General features: G+C 64.3%; 1 protein-coding gene across 3 annotated transcripts; it reads right to left on the reverse strand.

Moving 5' to 3' along the window:
- Positions 1–5,671: 5,671 nt before the first annotated feature.
- On the reverse strand, positions 5,672–16,469 carry CACNG7 (calcium voltage-gated channel auxiliary subunit gamma 7). 3 transcript variants are annotated; one of them, XM_090127600.1, is made up of 6 exons: positions 16,393–16,469; positions 12,381–12,581; positions 10,581–10,667; positions 9,334–9,474; positions 7,452–7,597; positions 5,672–5,944 (listed from the first exon to the last, which is right to left on the reverse strand). In XM_090127600.1, exons 2-6 carry the CDS (start codon positions 12,574–12,576, stop codon positions 5,687–5,689), a joined length of 828 nt encoding a protein of 275 aa, XP_089983726.1. In that variant the 5' UTR covers positions 12,577–12,581; positions 16,393–16,469; the 3' UTR covers positions 5,672–5,686. The 3 variants fall into 3 exon arrangements, with proteins under 3 accessions (XP_089983726.1, XP_089983724.1, XP_089983725.1); XM_090127598.1 differs by lacking the exon at positions 5,672–5,944 and having other exon boundaries at positions 6,909–7,597; XM_090127599.1 differs by lacking the exon at positions 5,672–5,944 and having other exon boundaries at positions 6,909–7,597; positions 12,381–12,577; positions 16,393–16,442.
- Between the last annotated feature and the right edge of the window lie 3,294 nt (positions 16,470–19,763).

A 19,763-nucleotide genomic window follows, 5' to 3' on the forward strand; every position in this document is an offset into this window, starting at 1 on the left:
TTTAAGTGGGGGTGTTGGGGGGGCCCTGATGTAACCCCCCCCCGCTATGGGGCCCCTTTAAGTGGGGGGGTAAATGGGGGAACCTTTTGAATGGGGGGTGTTGGGGGGGGGCCCTTTATTTGTGGGGTATTTGGGGGGGACCCCTGTGAAGACCCTTTTAAATGAGGGTGTGTGTAGGGGGGGAACCCCAGTGCGGATCCTCCCCTTAAATGGGCGATGCTGGGGGAGGGGGACCACAGTCCGGACCCCTTTAGGTGAGGGGGGATTTGGGGAAGACCCCTGTGTGGGCCCCTTTAAATGAGGGGTGTTGGGGGGGACCCCAATGCGGACCCCCCTTAAATGGGCGATGTTGGGGGGGGACCACAGAACGGACCCCCTTTAAATGGGGGATGCTGGGGGGGGGGAGACCCTGATGTAACCCCCCCACCTCTACGCGGCCCCTTTAAATGGGGAGCAGTGGGGGGACCCCCTTAAATGGGCGATGTTTTGTGGGGGGGACCCCTATGCGGACCCCCTTAAACGGGCGATGTTGGGGTGTGGGGGGGGTGACACCGCAGTCCGGACCCCCTTTAAATGGGGGCTACTGTTGGGGGGGGGCGTTATATCCGGGTATTGGGGGGACCCCAATGAGTGCCCCCCCCACAGCGTCGTTCTGTTGGGGGGGGACCCCAAATACGACCCCCCCCTTAAATATGGGGGGGGGGGAGGGAAAATACACGCGCCCACCCCCCCGAGGTGACCCCCCCCACCCCTCCGTTCGGGACCCCCCCCTTTCCCTTTCCACCAATGGGAGAGGAGCCCCCCCCGGGGGTGGGGGGGTTGGGGGGGGGGTGACCCCGGTTCTGCCCCCCCCCTCCCCGCTCAGCCCCCCCCCCGGCAGGCGGACGCCATTTTGGGGCGGGGGGCGCGGGGGGGGCTTCGCACGGAAGCGGAGGCGGCGATGGGGGGGGGGCGGCGCTCCTCTGTGGGGCTGCGCTGCGGGGAGACAGAAAGGGGGGGGGGGTTTGCACGACGGTTTTGCACGAAGGTGTTGCACGAGCGCTTTCCATGGTCGTTGCACGAGGAGTTTTGCACGGGGGCGTTGCACGAGGGCTTTGCACGAGCGACTCCCGTGATCGTTGCACGAGGGTTTTGCACTGTAGCCTTGCACAAGCGCTTTCCACTATTGTTGCACGAGGGTTTTGCACAAGCACTTTCCAGAATCGCTGCACTCGGGCGTTGCACGAGGACATTGCACGAGAGCTTTGCACAAGGACATCACACAGTGGGTTTTGCACGAGGACGTTGCACGAGGGCGTTGCACGGGCACGTCCCACAAGGATCACGCTCACCTCTTGCACAAGTGTTTTTTGCACCACTGCATTGCACCGGCGCGCGTGGTTTCCTTGTGCGAGGCTTTTGCACAAGAGCTTTGCAGCAAGGAGCATTTTGCACGAGCAATTTGCACAAGCATTTTGCAGAGCGGCTTCACACGACAGCCCCCCCACGAGCGCTTTGCACGCGGGCTTTGCACAATCGCTCACACGCCTCACACAGCACTGCAGCACGGGCTCGTTGCACACCCATTTTGCACGAGGGCTCCCCTCGCTTCTCACGAGGATTTCGCACGCCCCCCCCCCTCCAAGCACGCTCTTGCACACGCGTGTGCAACCCCCCCCATCATGGCACGCACTGACTCACAGCTGACTCACACGCAGCACTTTTGCACGCGCATGTGAGCGAGCAGCCCCTCCCCCCCCCCCCATATCCTCACAGCCGCCCCCCCCCCCTTTCCCAAGACCCCCCCCCAAAATCCCCAGGACCCCAAAGCCCCCCCAGGACCCCCCCTCTCCTCCCTAAACACCCCCTCGCCCCCCCCCCCATCATCCCCCCCTCCAGGACCCACCGAAATCCCCCCCCCCAGTTCCCCTCACGACCCCCCCCCAAGAAACCACGAACCCCCCCAGGACCCCCTGAAATCTGCCCCCCCCCATCTCCTCACGACCCCCCCCAGCCCTAAAGGCCCCCCAGGACCCCCCCCAGCCCTAAAGACCCCCCCAGGCCCCCCCCAAGCACCCCCCCCCAATACCCCCCCAAAGAGCCACTTTAATTCCCCCCCCCCAAACACAGCCCCCCCACAAAACCCCACAGTGCCCCCCCAGCACCCAAAGCCCCCCCCCTTTAATTCCCCCCCCCGGACTCCTTTATACCCCCCCCCCCAACCCAAATCCCCCCCCTTAACCCATAGAACCCCATTACCCCCCCCGAATCCCATTGCCCCCCCCCAATTGCCCCCCCAGCAACGCCCCCCCCCCGCCGTTCCCCCCCCCCAAATCCCAGTGCCCCCCCAGTTTTTACCTCCGGGGGGGTCCGAAGCCGCTCCTGCCGGGGGGGGGGGGAGGCGGTTGGGCTCCTTTTCTTTGGGGGGGGGTCCTTCTTTTCTTTTTTTTTTTGGGGGGGGGGCGTCGCTTTCCGTCTGTTGCTGTTGTGGGGGGGGTCCCGGAGCCGGGGGGGTCCCGGGGGTGCGGGCGGCGGTGTCGGTTCGGGCGCGGCTGCAGCGGGGGCGGGAGGGGGGCGGAGCCCCCCCGGATTGAAAGGGAACGGAATGGGGGGGGGGGGAAGGATGGGGGGGGGGGGCGGCGTGACGTCATGGCGGCGGGGGGCCGTGGGATGCTGCCGCCGGTTGCCATGGAGACGGGGGGGGGGGGGGGGAGATGCTGGCGGCGTTGCCATGGAGACGGCGTGGCCTCGCCCCCCCCCCCAATCCGCTCCTCCCCCCCATGGGGGTGGGGCCGCAAAGAGGGGCGGAGTCACGGCCGGCAGCACCGGAGAGCCCCCCCAGAACCCCCCCATAGCCCCCATAGCTCCCCTATAACCTCCCATAACCCCTCAGCCCCCATAACCTCCTCAACCCCCCCCCCCATGGCCCCCCCACTCCATAATCCCCATAGCCCCTCAGGCCCCATAGCCCCCCCCAAACCCCCCCATAGCCCCCCCGTAGCCCCCATAGCCCCTCAGCCCTATAGCCCCCCCCCCAGAACCCCCCCACCATAGAATCCATAAACCCCCCCAAGTCCCCAAAGCTGCCATAAACCCCCACAGCCCCCGCAAAATCCCCCCATAAGACCCCATAGCCCCCCCAAATCCCCCCATAGCCCCTTAGACCCCATAGACCCCCCCATAGCCCCCCCATAGATCCCTCATAGATCCCTATAGCCCTCATAGCCCCCCCAATAACCCCCCCATAGAAACCCCAAATCCCCAAAGACCCCCATAGCCCCCCCCATAGAACCCATTACCTCCCCAAACCCCCCCAAAACCCCCCAATAACCCCCACAGTCCCCATTGCTTCCCATTATCCCCCCCAAAACCCCCCATAGCCCCCCCATAGGCCCCATAGCCTCCCCAAAATCCTTATAGCCCCCGAAGACCCCCCACAGACCCCATAACCCCCCCATAACCCCCCCATAGGCCCCCCAAGCCCCCATAAATCCCCTATAGCCCCCCCAGAAACCCCACAGTCCCCCCACCCCCCCCCTAAACTCCCTTACCTCCCATAGCCTCCCCATAGCCCCCCCCCCACGGACCCCACAGCCCCCCCAGAGCCCCCCCACCATAGAATCCATAGACCACACTGCCCCCCACAGCCCCCCCAGAATCCCCCATAGACCCCCCCTTAACCCCCCCCAGCCCCACAGATCCCCTCTCACACCCGAGGGAGGGGGGGATTCTTTTTTTTGGGGGGGGTCTCACGCGGGGGGGCACAGTCTGAAATCCTTTATTGAGGTCGATCCCTATTTACATATCATACAGCGCAGGCGGGGGAGGGGGGGGGCGAGGAGAGCTCTGTGCCCCCCCCCGAGCCCCTCCCCCCTCCCCACCCCCATTTTCGGGGGTGTCCCCCTCCCCGTCCCCGCCCCCCCCTCATATATTTTATTTGGGGGGGGATTGAAGCTACATATGCCACTTATTGCCACGGAAATTTGGGGGGGGGCCTCCCCTCCCCCCCCCCAGAGCTGCTCCCCTCCCCCCCCCCAATGCGACCCTCCCCCCCCCCCCCCCTTCCTCCCCCCCCCCAGGACCCCACCCCTCACTCTAAGCCCCCCCCCCCCCAATTTGTGCTAACGGGGCTGACCCCAGTGTGGACCAGCCACGTGGGGAGGGGGGGGCACAGAGGTCAAGGGTCAGAGGTCAAGGGTCAGCCCACCCCCCCAAATTTTGGGTGGTGGGGGGGTGTAGGGGTGAAGCAGTTATCGCTTAAAGCAATGGGGAATCCCTGGGGGGGGGGGGAGGGGCAGAGCAGGTTGTGAACCCCCCCCTCATTGCTTGCTGGGGGCGGGGGGGGCAAGATGGCCGCCGGGTCCCATTGGCCACCATTGGGGTGACAAGATGGCCGCCGGGTCCCATGGGCCACCGCTGTGTCCCATTGATCCCAATGAACCCATTGACCACAGTGTTCCTATTGATCCCCATTGATCCCCACTGATCCCAATGAACCCATTGGTCCCCATTGATCCCCATTGATCCCAATGCTCCCATTGACACCAATGAACCCATTGGTCCCCATTGACCCCAATGTCCCCCTTGGTCCCCATTGATCCCAATGAACCCATTGACATCAATGAACCCATTGATCCCCATTGATCTCAACGTTCCCATTGATCCCCATTGGTCCCCACTGCCATCAATGAACCCATTCATCCCCATTGATCCCCATTCATCCCCACTGATCCCCATTCATCCCCATTGATCCCCATTCATCCCAGCGTCCCCATTGACCCCAATGCCCCCATCGACCCCAATGCCCTCATTGCCCCCATTGATTCCATTACCCCACTGACCCCATTGACCTCATTGCCTTATGGACCTCATTGCCCCCACTGACCTCATTGTGCCCCCCCCCACCCCCACCCCATTACCCCCACCATCCCTACAGCCCCCATTGACCCCATCGCCCCTATTGCCCCACTGACCCCACCACCCCCACTGCCCCACTGACTCCATTGACCCCATTGATCCTATTGTCCCCACTGACCCCCCCTTCCCCCTAAATCCCCCTCCCCCTACCACCCCCACCACCCCATTGACCCCAATGACCCTATTGACCCTACTGACCCCGCCACCCCCACCACCCCATTGACCCCAATGACCCCATTGATCCTGTTGTCCCCACTGACCCCCCCTCCCCCTAAACCCCCCTCCCCCTACCACCCCACCACCCCATTGACCCCAATGACCCTATTGACCCTACTGACCCCACCACCCCCATCACCCCCACTGCCCCATTGACCCCAATGACCCTATTGATCCTGTTGTCCCCACTGACCCCGCCACCCCCATCAACCCCGCCACCCCATTGACCCCATTGACCCCATTGATCCTATTGTCCCCACTGACCCCATCACCCCCCACCACCCCCATCACCCCCGCCATCCCCACCTCCCCATTGACCCCATTGACCCCAATGACCCCACTGATCCTATTGTCCCCACTGACCCCACCACCCCCCACCACCCCCACCACCCCATTGACCCCATTGACCCTATTGACCGTACTGACCCCACCACCCCCATTGACCCCATTGACCCTATTGACCCTACTGACCCCACCACCCCCATTGACCCTCACCGCCCCATTGACCCCACTGATCCTGTTGTCCCCACTGACCCCCCTCCCCCCCTCCCCCCCGCCGCCCCCCGCCCCTCCCTTAGCACGGCGACGTGGAGAGCCGGCCGCGGGGGGGGTACTGGATGGCGGGGGGGTAACTCTGCGTCATCTGGATGGAGACGTCGGAAGAGGCGTCGGAGGGGCTGCGGGCGCGGGGCCAGGCGCGGGGCTGCAGGAACTGCCCGGAGAGCCCGGAGCAGGCGCTGAGCCGCGGCCTCAGCAGCGCCGCGGGGGTCCGGTACAACTCCTCCTCCGCGTAGCGCTTGGTGAACAGGTACACCGACATCACGCCCGCGCCCTGCGGGACGCCGGCGTCACCCACGGGGCGCCAGCACCCCCCTGTGGGGGCACCGGCACCCTAAAGGGGCGCCAGAACCCTATAGAGGCACCAGCACCCTATAGAGGCACCAGCAACCCCTATGGGGGCACCAGCACCCTAAAGGGACACCAGCAACCCCTATGGGGGCACCAGCCCCATATGGGGGCACCAGCACCCTATAGAGGCACTAGCAACCCCTATGGGGGCACCGGCACCCTAAAGGGGCGCCAGAACCCCTATGGGGGCACCGGCACCCTATAGAGGCACCAGCACCCTATAGAGGCACCAGCAACCCCTATGGGGGCACCAGCACCCTAAAGGGACACCAGAACCCCCCTATGGGGGCACCAGCACCCTATAGAGGCACCAGCAACCCCTATGGGGCGCCAGCACCCTATGGGACATCATCACCCTATAGGGGCACCAGCACCTCCCTATGGGGGCACCAGAACCCTACAGGGGCACCAGCACCCTACAGGGGCACCAGCACCCTATAGAGGCACCAGCACCTCCCTATGGGGGCACCAGAACCCTACAGGGGCACCAGCAACCCCCTATGGGACATCATCACCCTATAGGGGCACCAGCACCTCCCTATAGGGGCACCAGCACCCTACAGGTGCACCAGAACCCCCCTATAGGGGCACCAGAACCCTACAGGGGCACCAGCACCCCTATGGGACATCATCACCCTATGGGGGCACCAGCATCCCCCTATAGAGGCACCAGCACCTCCCTATGGGACATCGTCACCCTATAGGGGCACTATCACCCCTCTATAGGGGCAGCGTCACCCTACAGGGGCACCATCACCCCTATGGGACATCATCACCCTACAGGGGCACCAGCACCCCTATGGGACATCATCATCCTATGGGGGCACCAGCACCCTACAGCGGCACCAGCAACCAACTATGGGGGCAGCGTCACCCTATAGGGGCACCATCACCCCCCTATAAGGGCATCAGTCCCCTATAGGGACGCCATCGCCCTTTAGGGACACCCTATAGTGGGCGTGCAAGGCGTGTGCAAGGTGCGTGCAAGGGGTGTGTGGGTCAGTGCCTGGCTTTGCAGTGCTGCTGCAAAGCGTGCAGTGGGTTGGGAACGGCCGTGGGGCAGCTTTGCATGGGCGTGCGGTGCGTGTGCAAGGGGTGCAAGGGGCGTGCAAGGAGTGTGCAAGGGGCGTCCAAGTGTTGTGTGAGGCGCTGTGTTTGCTCTCTGTGTTTGCTGCTGCAAAGTGTGCAAGGGGTTGGGATGGTTCTGGGGCAGCGTTGCACGGGGGTGCGATGCGCGTGCAAGGGGCGTGCGAGGCGTGTGCAAGGAGTGTGCAAGGGGCGTGCAAGGGCTGTTCGAGTGTCGTGTGAACTTCTCTCTGCGTTTGCAAAGCGTGCAGCGGGTCGGGATGGCTGCGGGTCAGCTTTGTGTGGGTGTGCGATGCGCGTGCAAGGGGCGTGCGAGGCGTGCGAGGGGCGTGCAAAGGACGCACCTCTTTGAGGAGGAAGGAGGAGGCGGCGAAGGCGAAGGACCAGCCGTAGCGGTACTGGAAGTATTGCTCCGAGCCGCTGGGCCGGTTCATCACCTCGTCGTTAATGCTGGAGATGTAGAGCACCAGGCCCACCACCAGGGAGAGCCCTGAAACGGGGGGGGGGCGTCACGGGGGGGGGTCCTGGGGGGGTACTGGGGGGGGGGTCCTGGGGGTCCTGTGGGGAATTATTGGGGTCCTGGGGGCTGTTATTGGGGGTTCCTGGGGGGTTTTGGGGGGATCTGGGGGTCCTGGAGATGTAGAGCACCAGGCCCACCACCAGGGAGAGCCCTGAAATGGGGGGGGGGGCGTCACGGGGGGGTCATGGGGGGGTCATGGGGGGGTTATTGGGGTCCTGGAGGGGTTTGGGGGGGATCTGGGGGTCCTGGAGATGTAGAGCACCAGGACAACCAACAGGGAGAGCCCTGAAATGGGGGGGGGGGGCGTCACGGGGGGGTCACGGGGGGGTCCTGAGGGGGGGGTCCTGGGGGTCCTGTGGGGAATTATTGGGGTTCTGGGGGCGGTTATTGGGGGTTCTTGGGGGGTTTTGGGGGGATCTGGGGGTCCTGGAGATGTAGAGCACCAGGCCCACCACCAGGGAGAGCCCTGAAACGGGGGGGGGCGTCACGGGGGGGGGTTATGGGGGGGTCCTGGGGGGGTCTTGGGGAGGGTCCTGGGGGCGGTTATTGAGGTCCTGGGGGGGTCCTGGAGGGGTTTGGGGGGGATCTGCGGGGATCTGGGGGTCCAGGAGATGTAGAGCGCCAGGACAACCACCAGGGAGAGCCCTGAAATGGGGGGGGGGCGTCACGGGGGGGTCACGGGGGGGTCCTGGGGGGGGGGTCCTGGGGGTCCTGGGGGCGTTATTGGGGTCCTGGGGGCGGTTATTGGGGGTCCTTGGGGGGGTCTGGGGGGATCTGGGGGTCCTGGAGATGTGGAGCACCAGGCCCACCACCAGGGACAGCCCTATGGGGGGGGGGGGGTCCTGGGGGTCCTTGGGGGGGGGGGGGTTATTATTGGGGTCCTGGGAAGCTTATGGGGGGGGGGGGGGGAGAAATATGGGGCATTTTGGGGCCATTTGGGGTCATTTGGGGCCCATTTTGGGGCTCTGCTTTGGGGGCATTTTGGGGTCCTTTGGCTCCATTTTGGGGCCGTTTTGGGGTCTTTGGGGCTCTGTTTTTAGGGGGCCGCTTGGGGGCGTTTTGGGGCTCATTTTGAGGCCACTTTGGGGTTTTTGGGGGACTCTGTTTTGGGGGCATGTGGGGTCATTTTGGAGGTTATTTGGGGTTGTTTGGGGGTCTTTGGGGGGCTCTGTTTTGGGGTCATTTGGGGGCTCTGCTTTTGGATCCATTTGGGATCATTTTGGGGCTCATTTGGGGTCACGTGGGGGCTCTGCTTTTGGGGTCATTTGTGCCCATTTTGGGGCTGTTTGGGGTCTTTTATGGCTCTGCTTTGGGAGCATTTTGGGGCTCTGCCTTTGGATCCATTCAGGGTCATTTTGGGGCCATTTGGGCTCATTTGGGGCTCATTTGGGGGCTCTGCTTTTGGGGCATTTGGGGGCTCTGTTTTTGGGTCCATTTGGGGCCATTTGGGGCCCATTTTGAGGCCATTTGGGGTCTTTTGGGGCTCTGCTTTGGGGTCATATGGGGGCTCTGTTTTGGGGGTCATTTGGGGTCTCTGCTTTTGGGGCCATTTGTGCCCATTTTGGGGCCGTTTGGGGTCTTTCATGGCTCTGCTTCGGGGTCATTTTGGGGCTCATTTGGGCTCATTTGGGGCTCATTTTTGGAGCCGTTTGAAGGCTCTGTTTGGGGTTTTTTTTTGGGGGGGGGGGTCCGGGGGGGTCTCTCACCCGAGAGGATGAAGAAGATGCCGGAGACGAAGGCCAGCAGGGTGCGCTGGGGGCGGATGTGGCCGACGTTGCTGATGACGAAGGCGGTGAAGACGAGGAAGAGGCTGACCATGGGGAACGGCGTGGCTGTGCGAACCGTCTCTGTTTTTGGGGGGGGGGGGGGGAGGAATATTTGGGGGGGGGGGGAATTAAGGAGTGGGGGGGGGGGGGTCACGTAGCCCCCTGTGGAGCCCTGTGCCCCCTATGGGTCCAACCCCCCCCCTTCTTCCAACCCATGGATCCCGATGTCCCCCAAGTCCAACACATTTGGACCCCCCCCCTTATAGACCCCCCCCTTATGGACCCCCCCCCCTTATGGAGCCCCCCCTTGTGGATCCCCCCCCCCTTTATGGACCCCCCCCTTATGGACCCCCCCCTTTATGGACCCCCCCGATGGAACACCCCCATAAACTCCCCTTATGGATTCCCCTATGGACGCCCCCCCCCCCCCATAGACCCCTCGGGACCCCCCTATAAACCCTCATAGCCCCCCCCACACACAGATCCCTATGGACCCCCCCAGCAGAGACCCCCCCCCATGAACTCCTTATGGACCCCCTATGGGTTCCTGTGCCCCCTATGGGTCCCCCCCCCCCCTCTTCCAACCCATGGATCCTGATGTCCCCCAAGTCCAACCCATTTGGACCCCCCCCCCTTATAGGCCCCCCCCTCCCTTAAGGACCCCCCCCTTTATGGACCCCCCGATGGAACACCCCTCATAGACGCCCGCCCCCCCCCCCCCCCATAGACTCCCCTTACGGACTCCCCTATTGACCCCCCCCATAGACCCCCCCCCAGATCTCTATGGACCCCCCCATAGACCCTCCAGTAGACTCCCCCCCCCACGGACCCCCTTATGGACCCCTCTATGCCCCCCCCCCCCCATGGATCCTTATGTCTCCTATGACCCCCCCACCCCTTTTAGCCCCCCCTCGTACACCCCTATGAACCCCCCCCCATCGACTCCCCATGGACCCCCTATGGACCCCCCCATAAACCCCCTATGGACCCCCCCACAGCCCCCCCCCCACGGACCCCCAATGGATCCCCTCCCCCCACAGACCCCCCCTCCCCCATAGACCCACACAGACCCCAATGTCCTCAATACCCCCCCCACCTCCCTGCCCCCCACCTCCCCCAGCCCCCCCCGACCCCCCCACCTCCCCCGGCCCCCCCTGCCCCCCCGCCCCCCCCGCCCCCCCACGCACTGAGGATGTTCTCGGTGTTCTCAGTCACCAGATTGATTTCGGGCTCCAGGAAATACTCAGAGGCCACGCAGCGCCCCTTCTCCCGCCCTGGGGGGGCACAACGTCAGGGACCCCCCCGCAAAGACCCCCCCCCAAAAACCACCCCCCTCCCCATCCCCATTCAGCCCCTCCTCCCACCTCCACCCCCCCCCCATTGATCCCATCCTCCCCATTGATGCCATTGAGTTCCATTGACCCCATTGACCCCATTGACCCCATTGACCCCATGGATCCCATTGACCCCACAGCCCCCACTGACACCATTTAGTCCCACTGACCCCATTGACCCCATTGACCCCCTTGAGCCCCCATTGAACCCCATTGACCCCATTGAGCCCCACACCCTATTCATCCCATTCTTCCCATTCATCCCATTGACCCCACTGACCCCATTGACCCCATTGAGCCCCCACCCCTTATTAATCCTATTGATCCCATTGACCCCATTGACCCCGTTGAGACCCCATTGACCCCATTGAGCCCCACACCCTTTTAATCCCATTCATCCCATTCATCCCATTGACCCCATGGATCCCATTGACCCCACTGATCCCCCAAACCCCATCGACCCCACTGATCCCATTCATCCCATGGATCCCATTGACCCCATGGATCCCATTGACCCCATGGATCCCAATGACCCCATTGAGCCCATTGACCCCATGGATCCCATTCATCCCATGGATCCCATCAACCCCATGGATCCCATGGATCCCATTGACCCCACAGCCCCCACTGACACCATTTCACCCCATTGCTCCCATTGCTCCCATCCACCCCGTTCACCCCCCACACCCCATCCACCCCCCTGCTCCCACTCCCCCCACCCACCCCCTTCCCCCCCGTGCTCCCATTCACCCCATTCACCCCCTTCACCCCACCCACCCCCTTCACCCCCCTGCTCTCATTCATCCCATCCACCCCATTCACCCCATGCACCCCATTCCCCCACCCACCCCCTTCACCCCCCTGCTCTCATTCACCCCACGCATCCCATTCACCCCACTGCTCCCATTCATCCCATTCACCCCACCCACCCCATTCCCCCCCTGCTCCCATTCCCCCACCCACCCCCTTCACCCCCCCGCTCCCACTCCCCCCACCCACCCCATTCACCCCCTGCTCCCATTGACCCCATTCACCTCCTTCCCCCCATCCACCCCATTCCCCCACCCACCACCTTCACCCTCTTCACCCCACCCACCCCCTTCACCCCCCTGCTCCCATTCACCCCCCTCCCACCCCCTCCCCCCACTCACCCCATTCCCCCTCCCACCCCCTTCACCCCCCCACTCCCCCATCCACCCCCCCACCCCATTCCCCCCCACACCCCATTCACCCCCCTGCTCCCATTCCCCCCACCCACCCCATTCACCCCCTGCTCCCATTGACCCCATTCACCTCCTTCCCCCCATCCACCCCATTCCCCCACCCACCCCCTTCACCCCCTTCACCCCACACACCCCATTCACCCCCCTGTTCCCATTGACCCCATTCACCTCCTTCCCCCCACCCACCCCATTCCCCCACCCACCCCCTTCACCCCCTTCACCCCACACACCCCATTCACCCCCCTGTTCCCATTGACCCCATTCACCTCCTTCCCCCCACCCACCCCATTCCCCCACCCACCCCCTTCACCCCCCTGCTCCCATTCCCCCCATCCACTCCATTGACCCCATTCACCTCCTTCCCCCCACCCACCCCCTTCACCCCCCGCTCCCCCCCCCCCCCGCCCCCCCCCCGCCCCCCGCCCCGTACCGGCGAAGAAGCAGACTCTCCAGAGCCCGGCGTGCAGCGCCATGCGCACCTCGGTGCTCTGGTTCTGGGGCAGCACCACCCCCTCCTCCATGTACAGCCAGTGGTCCGTGCTGACGGCGATGCCCACCAGCAGCAGCCCGCAGGCCCCGAAAACGCTGCTGAGCAGCGTCAGCGCCCGGCTGCTGCACGAGCTCATCCTGCCTGGGGGGCCAGGGGGGGTCACTGGGGGGTGGTATGGGGGGATAGGGGGGGATACGGGGTGGTATGGGGGGATAGGGGGTGGTATGGGGGGTTATGGGGTGTTATGGGGGTATAGGGCTGCTGCACGAGCTCATCCTGCCTGGGGGGGGCGAGGGGGGGTCACTGTGGGGTGGTATGGGGGCATAGGGGGTGTTATGGGGGGTTATGGGGTGTGATGGGGGTATAGGGCTGCTCCATGAGCTCATCCTGCCTGGGGGGCCAGGGGGGGTCACTATGGGGTGGTATGGGGGGATAGGGGAGGATAGGGGGTGGTATAGGGGGGTATAGGGGGCGTTACGGGGGTATAAGGGGTGTTATGGAGTGTTATGGGGGTATAGGGCTGCTCCACGAGCTCATCCTGCCTGGGGGGGGCGAGGGGGGTCACTATGGGGTGTTATGGGGGGATAGGGGGTGGTATGGGGTGTTATGGGGGTATAGGGGGTGGTATGGGGGTATATGGGGTGGTATAGGGGGGGTTATGGGGTGTGATGGGGGTATAGGGCTGCTGCACGAGCTCATCCTGCCTGGGGGGGGGGGCGAGGGGGGTCACTATGGGGTGTTATGGGGTGGTGTAGGGGGGTATAGGGGGTGGTATGGGGGGTTATGGGGTGGTGTAGGGGGGGTTATGGGGCGTTATGGGGGTGTAGGGCTGCTCCACGAGTTCATCCTGCCTGGAGGGGGGGGCGAGGGGGGGTCACTGGGGGGTGGTATGGGGGGATAGGGGGGGTGTAGGGGGTATAGGGGGGGTATAGGGGATGTTATGGGGGGTATAGGGGGTATAGGGCTGCTGCACGAGCTCATCCTGCCTGGGGGGCCAGGGGGGTCACTATGGGGTGGTATGGGGGGATAGGGGGTGGTATGGGGGGTTATAGGGGGTGTTATGGGGTGTTATGGGGGTATAGGGCTGCTGCACGAGCTCATCCTGCCTGGGGGGGCGAGGGGGGGTCACTATGGGGTGGTATGGGGTGATAGGGAGGGATAAGGGGTGGTATAGGGGGGGTATAGGGGGCGTTATGGGGGTATAGGGGGTGTTATGGGGTGTTATGGGGGTATAGGGCTGCTGCACGAGCTCATCCTGCCTGGGGGGGGCGAGGGGGGGTCACTATGGGGTGGCATGGGGGGATAGGGGGGGATAGGGGGGTGGTATGGGGGGTTATGGGGTGTTATGGGGGTATAGGGCTGCTGCACGAGCTCATCCTGCCTGGGGGGGGCGAGGGGGGGTCACTATGGGGTGGTATGGGGGGATAGGGGGGCATAGGGGGTGTTATGGGGTGTTATGGGGGTATAGGGCTGCTGCACGAACTCATCCTGCCTGGGGGGGCCAGGGGGGGGTCACTATGGGGTGGTATGGGGGGATAGGGGGGGATAGGGGGTGGTATGGGGGGATACGGGGTGGTATGGGGGCATAGGGGGTGGTATGGGGGGATACGGGGTGGTATGGGGGGTATAGGGGGTGTTATGGGGGCTTATGGGGTGTTATGGGGGTATAGGGCTGCTGCACGAGCTCATCCTGCCTGGGGGGCCAGGGGGGGTCACTATGGGGTGGTATGGGGGGATAGGGGGTGTTATGGGGTGTTATGGGGGTATAGGGCTGCTCCATGAGCTCATCCTGCCTGGGGGGCCAGGGGGGGTCACTATGGGGTGGTATGGGGGGATAGGGGGGCATAGGGGGGCATAGGGGGTGGTATGGGGGGTTATGGGGTGTTATGGGGGTATAGGGCTGCTCCATGAGCTCATCCTGCCTGGGGGGCCAGGGGGGGTCACTATGGGGTGGTATGGGGGGATAGGGGGGGATAGGGGGTGGTATGGGGTGTTATGGGGGTATAGGGGGTGGTATGGGGGTATATGGGGTGGTATAGGGGGGGTTATGGGGTGTGATGGGGGTATAGGGCTGCTGCACGAGCTCATCCTGCCTGGGGGGGGCGAGGGGGGTCACTATGGGGTGTTATGGGGGTATAGGGGGTGGTATGGGGGTATATGGGGTGGTATAGGGGGGGTTATGGGGTGTGATGGGGGTATAGGGCTGCTGCACGAGCTCATCCTGCCTGGGGGGGGGGGGCGAGGGGGGTCACTATGGGGTGTTATGGGGTGGTGTAGGGGGGTATAGGGGGTGGTATGGGGGGTTATGGGGTGGTGTAGGGGGGGTTATGGGGCGTTATGGGGGTGTAGGGCTGCTCCACGAGCTCATCCTGCCTGGAGGGGGGGGCGAGGGGGGGTCACTGGGGGGTGGTATGGGGGGATAGGGGGGGTGTAGGGGGTATAGGGGGGGTATAGGGGATGTTATGGGGGGTATAGGGGGTATAGGGCTGCTGCACGAGCTCATCCTGCCTGGGGGGCCAGGGGGGGTCACTATGGGGTGTTATGGGGGGGGTATGGGGTGATAGGGGGCGATATGGGGTGTTATGGGGTGGTTAGGGGGGGTATAGGGGGTGTTGTGGGGCTATAGGGGGCGTTAGGGGGCGGTATTGGGGGATATGGGGGCGTTATGGGGTGCTGGGGGGGGCATAGAGGGGTATAGGGGGCGTTATGGGGCCGTGTGGGTCACTATGGGGCGGGGTGGGGTGATTTACGGGGGGGTATGGGGGGCGATATGGGGTTTGGGGGGTGTATTGGGGGGCATGGGGGGGCATAGGGGGCATTTTTGGGGGGTCTCTGGGGTGTTATGGGGTCGGGGGGGTACAGGGGGCGCCGTGGGGTCACTATGGGGCCGTTATGGGGGGGTTAGGGGGCATGGGGGGCCGCTCTGGGGTGTGATGGGGGGTGTAGGGGCGCTATGGGGTATTGGGGGGGGTATGGGGGGGGATATGGGGCGCTATGGGGGGGCGTATAGGGGCGTTATGGGGGATCGAGGGGAGCTATGGGGCGCTATGGGGCGCTGCAAAGTGCTATGGGGCGCTATGGGGGATATGGGAGCAGCGGGGTCCTATGGGGGCGCTGTGGGGTTTCTATGGGGCGCTATGGGGCGCTGTTGGTTGCAATGGGACGGGAGAAATGGGGGGCGGGGGGGGGGGGCGGCAGGGTTGCAGTGCAGAGGCCCCATTGTCCCCAATTCGCCGCGCCCCCCCCCCACATCCCGACCCCCCCCTCAAAATTCAGACCCCCCCCCCCGAACACCGTGCCCCCCCCATATTTGGCCCCCCCCCAATGCACCGTGCAGCCCTCGTTCACTGTGCCCCCCTCCCACATTCCGACCCCCCCATAAATAATTCCGACCCCCCCAACCTCCCCATTACGACGTGCCCCCCCCCCCAGCTTTCAGACCCCCCCCATTCAGACCCCCCCGTTAATCGTGCCCCCCATTCACACCCCCCCATTCACACCCCCCCATTCTGATCCCCCTCTATTCAGACCCCCCCCCACGCTCTGTGCCCCCCCATTCAGACCCCCCCCACTCAGGACCCCCCCCCCCACATTCATAACGCCCCCATTCAGAACCCCCTTCAGAACCCCCCAATTCAGATCCCCCCCAATTCTGACCCCCCCCCCCCACATTTATACCCCATCTCCCTTCAGGCCCCCCCCAATTCAGACCCCCCCATTTCAGATCTCCCCCCATGCAGACCCCCCCCCAATTCAGACCCCCTCACTCAGACCCCCCCCCATACTTCCTGACCCCCCCCCCCATTACACTCTGTCCCCCATGAAGACCCCCCCCAATTCAGACCCCTCTATGTAGACCCCCTCCATTCAGGCCCCCCCCCATTCAGACTCTCTCCATGCAGACCCCCCCCCAATTCAACCCCCCCCCCCCCCTGCCCCCCCCCGCTCTCACCCTCTCACGGCGCCGCGCTCTGCGGTGTCCCCATGGGACCGGCGGTGGCGGAGCGGGGGGGGGACACGAAGGGGGGGGGGGGGGGGACACTGGAAGGACGCGGGGACAGAACGGGGGGGGGACACACAGACGGGGGGGGCACAAAGAGGGGGGGGCACAAAAGGAGGGGTGGGGAGACGGGGTTTGGGGGGGGTGGATGGAGGGTTTTGGGGGGGGGTATTTTGGGGGGGGTTGTGGGATTGTTGGGGGTCGGCGGGGCTTTTTGGTGGGGGGGTTATGGGGGGTTTTTTTGGGGGGGGGTAAAAGGTTTTAAAGGGGATTTTGGGGGGGGCGGGGGGAGGACGGACGGAGGGACGCGGCGGACGGAGGGACGGCCGGACGGTGGGGGGGGGGGGGGGCGGAGAATAAATGGGGGTGAATGGATGCAGGGGGGTCCGGGGGGGGGGAGTTAATTTATGGGGGGGGTCCGGATGGGGGGAGGGAAGGATGGGGATCAATGAGAGAGAATGGAGGGGGGGGGAAGGATGGGGATTAATGGGGGGCGAATTTATAAGGGGGGGTCCGGGGGGGGGGGGGAAGGATGGGGAGGGTACGGGAGGGTGAATTAATGGGGGGGGTCAGAGGGGGGGGGGGGCGAATGGATGGGGGGGGGGGCGAAGGAAATGGGGGCGAATGGGGATCGCCGGCGGAATGAATGAACGAACGGATGGGGGTCCGGGGGGCGACGAGAGAATGAATGAACGGGGGGTCGCGGGATGAATGGATGAATGAACGGGGGTCCGGGGGATGAATGGATGAATGGGGGGTCGTGGGAACGGCCCGGTCGTATCAATGGGGGGATGGGGGGGGGGAGGGGGGGGAGATGAGGGAGGGAGGGGGGGGGAAAGGAGCGATGGGCGGCGGAAGGACGAAGGGACGGACGGACGGACGGACGGACGCGGGGCCCGAAGAGAGCAGCGGCGGCGGCTTCGGATGGGGGGGGGGCGGGGAGGGGGGGGGATGGGGGCCCCCCCCCTCTCTGCTGGTTCCCCCCCCCCCCCCCCCCTTCTTTCTTTTCCCCCTGCGGCCACCGTGATGTCACGGGGTGGCGGCTCTTAAAGGGACAGAGCACCGCCCCGCCCCCACTGTGGGATGGGGGGGGAGGGGAAATAAGGGGGACCCCCCCTCAAACTGTGGGTATATATAGTGGGGAAAGGGGGGGGGCGGCGGGGGGGGGCAATGGGGGGGAAATGGGGGGAGGAGAAAATGGGGGGGATAATATGGGGGGCAAAATGGGAGGGGGGAGAAAAGGGGGAATAAAATGGGGGGGGGAAATAGGGGGGGTAATATGGGGGGTAGGAAATGGTGGGGCAAAATTGGGGGGGCAAAATTGGGGGGGCAAAATTGGGGGGGCAAAATTGGGAGGATAGTGTGGGGGGGTAGGAAAACGGGGGGGTGAAAATGGGGGGGCAAAACGGGGTGGAAATTGGGGGCAGAGGTAAAAGGGGGGGGCAAAATGGGGGGCGCAGAAATGGGGAATAAAAAAGGGGGGCACAGCAGAAGGGGGGGGGGGGGCGTGAGGGGGGGTTTCCCAAAGAAGCCCCCCCTCAAAAAATAAACGAGATTCCCCCCCCCCCCAAAAAAAAAATAAGCAGCCCCCGATGGGAACCCAAAAAGAAAATGGGGGCATCGGAATGAAGGAGCCCAACGTTGTGCCCCCCCCAAAAAAAGGGGATCCCAAAAGGGGTCGCAAAGCCGCCCCCCCCCCAAAAAAACGTGGAGTGTAAAGAGGGGACCCCAAAATCCCCCCCCCCCGCTCCAAAAGGGGACCCCAAAATCCCCCCCCAAATCCAAACGGGGATCCCTAATTGAGGCCTCCAAATTAAAGACCCCCCCCCTCATAAATGAGACCCCAAATGAAGACCCCAAAAACGGGACCCCCCCCAAAATGAGACCCAAAAATGGGACCCCAAATCCCGACCCCCCCCCCCCCCCAAATTTGGGACAGCCCCCAAATGGAACCCTAAAAACGCGCCCCCCCCCACAAAAATGGGAGACCCCAAATCGGAGACCCCCCCCCAAAACGAAAGCCCAAATGAAGACCCCAAAAAGGGACCCCCCCCCCCCGAAAATGAGACCCCAAAAACGGACCCCAAAAACTCGAGACCCCCCCCCCTTCAAAATGAGACCCCCGCCCCCCCCCCCCCCCCAATATGGGACCCTAAAAGGGGGCTGCAAAGACAGACCCCCCCCCAAATGAGGCCCCAAAAAGGGACCCTAAAATGAGCCCCCCCCCAAAAAAAAATTGACACCTCCCCCCCCCCAAAATGAGACCCCAAAAGGGGACCCCAAAATGAGCCCCCCCAGATTAAGGACCCCCCCCCCAGGATCCCCCCGAAATGGGACCCAAAATGAAGACCCCAAAAACGGGCCCCCCCCCCCCCAAAATAGGACCCCAAATCCCGATCCCCCCCCCCCCACAACTACGACCCCCCCCCCCCAAATTTGGGCCCCCCCCCCCAAAAATAACGCAGGTGGAGACCGAGCGCTCATTCACTTTTATTGTTGGGGGGGGGGGGAAATTGGGGGGGGGTCCCAATATTGGGGTGAACAGCGGGGGGGGGAAGGAACCCCAAAATCGGGGGTGTCCCCCCCCCCCAAAAAAAAAGAGCTCATCCGGGGGAGTCACAGCTCCGGGGGGGGGGGGGCATAAAATGGGGGGGGTCCTGAGGGGGGGGGTGTCGTGGGGGGGTGTAAAGGGGGGGTTCCGAAGTGGGGGGGGTCGCGTTATATGAGGGGGGGGTCCTAAAATGGGGGGGGGTGGAATTTTAAAGTGGGGGGGGCTCCTAAAATGGAGGTGCGGGGGGGTCCTAAAGTGGGGGGGGGTCCCAAAGGGGGGGGGGCGAAATGGGGGGGTCCTAAAGTGTGGGTGTGGGGGAGGGGGGGTCCTAAAATGGGGGGGGGTCCGGAAGTGTGGAAGCTTAAAGAGGGGAGGGGTCCCAAAGTGGGGGGGTGGGGGGGGTCCGAATTTGTGTGAGGGGGGTCTTAAAGTGGGGGGTGGTCTTAAAATGGGGGGGGTCCCAAAGTGTGGGGGGGTTCTTAAGTGGGGGGGGTCCCAAAATGGAGGTGTGTGTGTGGGGGGGGGGGGGTCCTAAAGAGGGGGGGCTTCTAAAGTGGGGGGGGGCCCCAAAGTAGGGGGGGGGCAAAATGGGGAATCCTAAAATGGGGGGGGTCTCAAAATGGTGGAGGGGGGGGTCCTGAAATGGGGGGGGGTCCTAAAGTTGGGGGGGGGGGTTGGAGGGGGTCCCAAAATGGAGGGTCCCTTTAAATGGGGGGGTCTTAAAGTGGGGGGGTCCCAGATATGGGGTGTGGGGGGGTCCTAAAGTGGGGGG

Source organism: Phasianus colchicus, chromosome 31 (genome assembly GCF_987193195.1).
Source record: "Phasianus colchicus chromosome 31, bPhaCol1.hap1.1, whole genome shotgun sequence".
NCBI classification, from domain to species: domain Eukaryota; kingdom Metazoa; phylum Chordata; class Aves; order Galliformes; family Phasianidae; genus Phasianus; species Phasianus colchicus.

Excerpts from the sequence above, each read along its gene's own strand:
- CACNG7 (XM_090127598.1), bottom strand. The coding sequence starts at position 12,576 with ATGAGCTCGTGCAGCAGCCGGGCGCTGACGCTGCTCAGCAGCGTTTTC. Across the intron at positions 10,668-12,380 it reads GAGAGTCTGCTTCTTCGCCG|GGCGGGAGAAGGGGCGCTGC; the intron begins GTACGGGGCGGG and ends GTGCCCCCCCAG. Across the intron at positions 7,598-9,333 it reads CATCTTCTTCATCCTCTCGG|GGCTCTCCCTGGTGGTGGGC; the intron begins GTGAGAGACCCC and ends CCCCCGTTTCAG.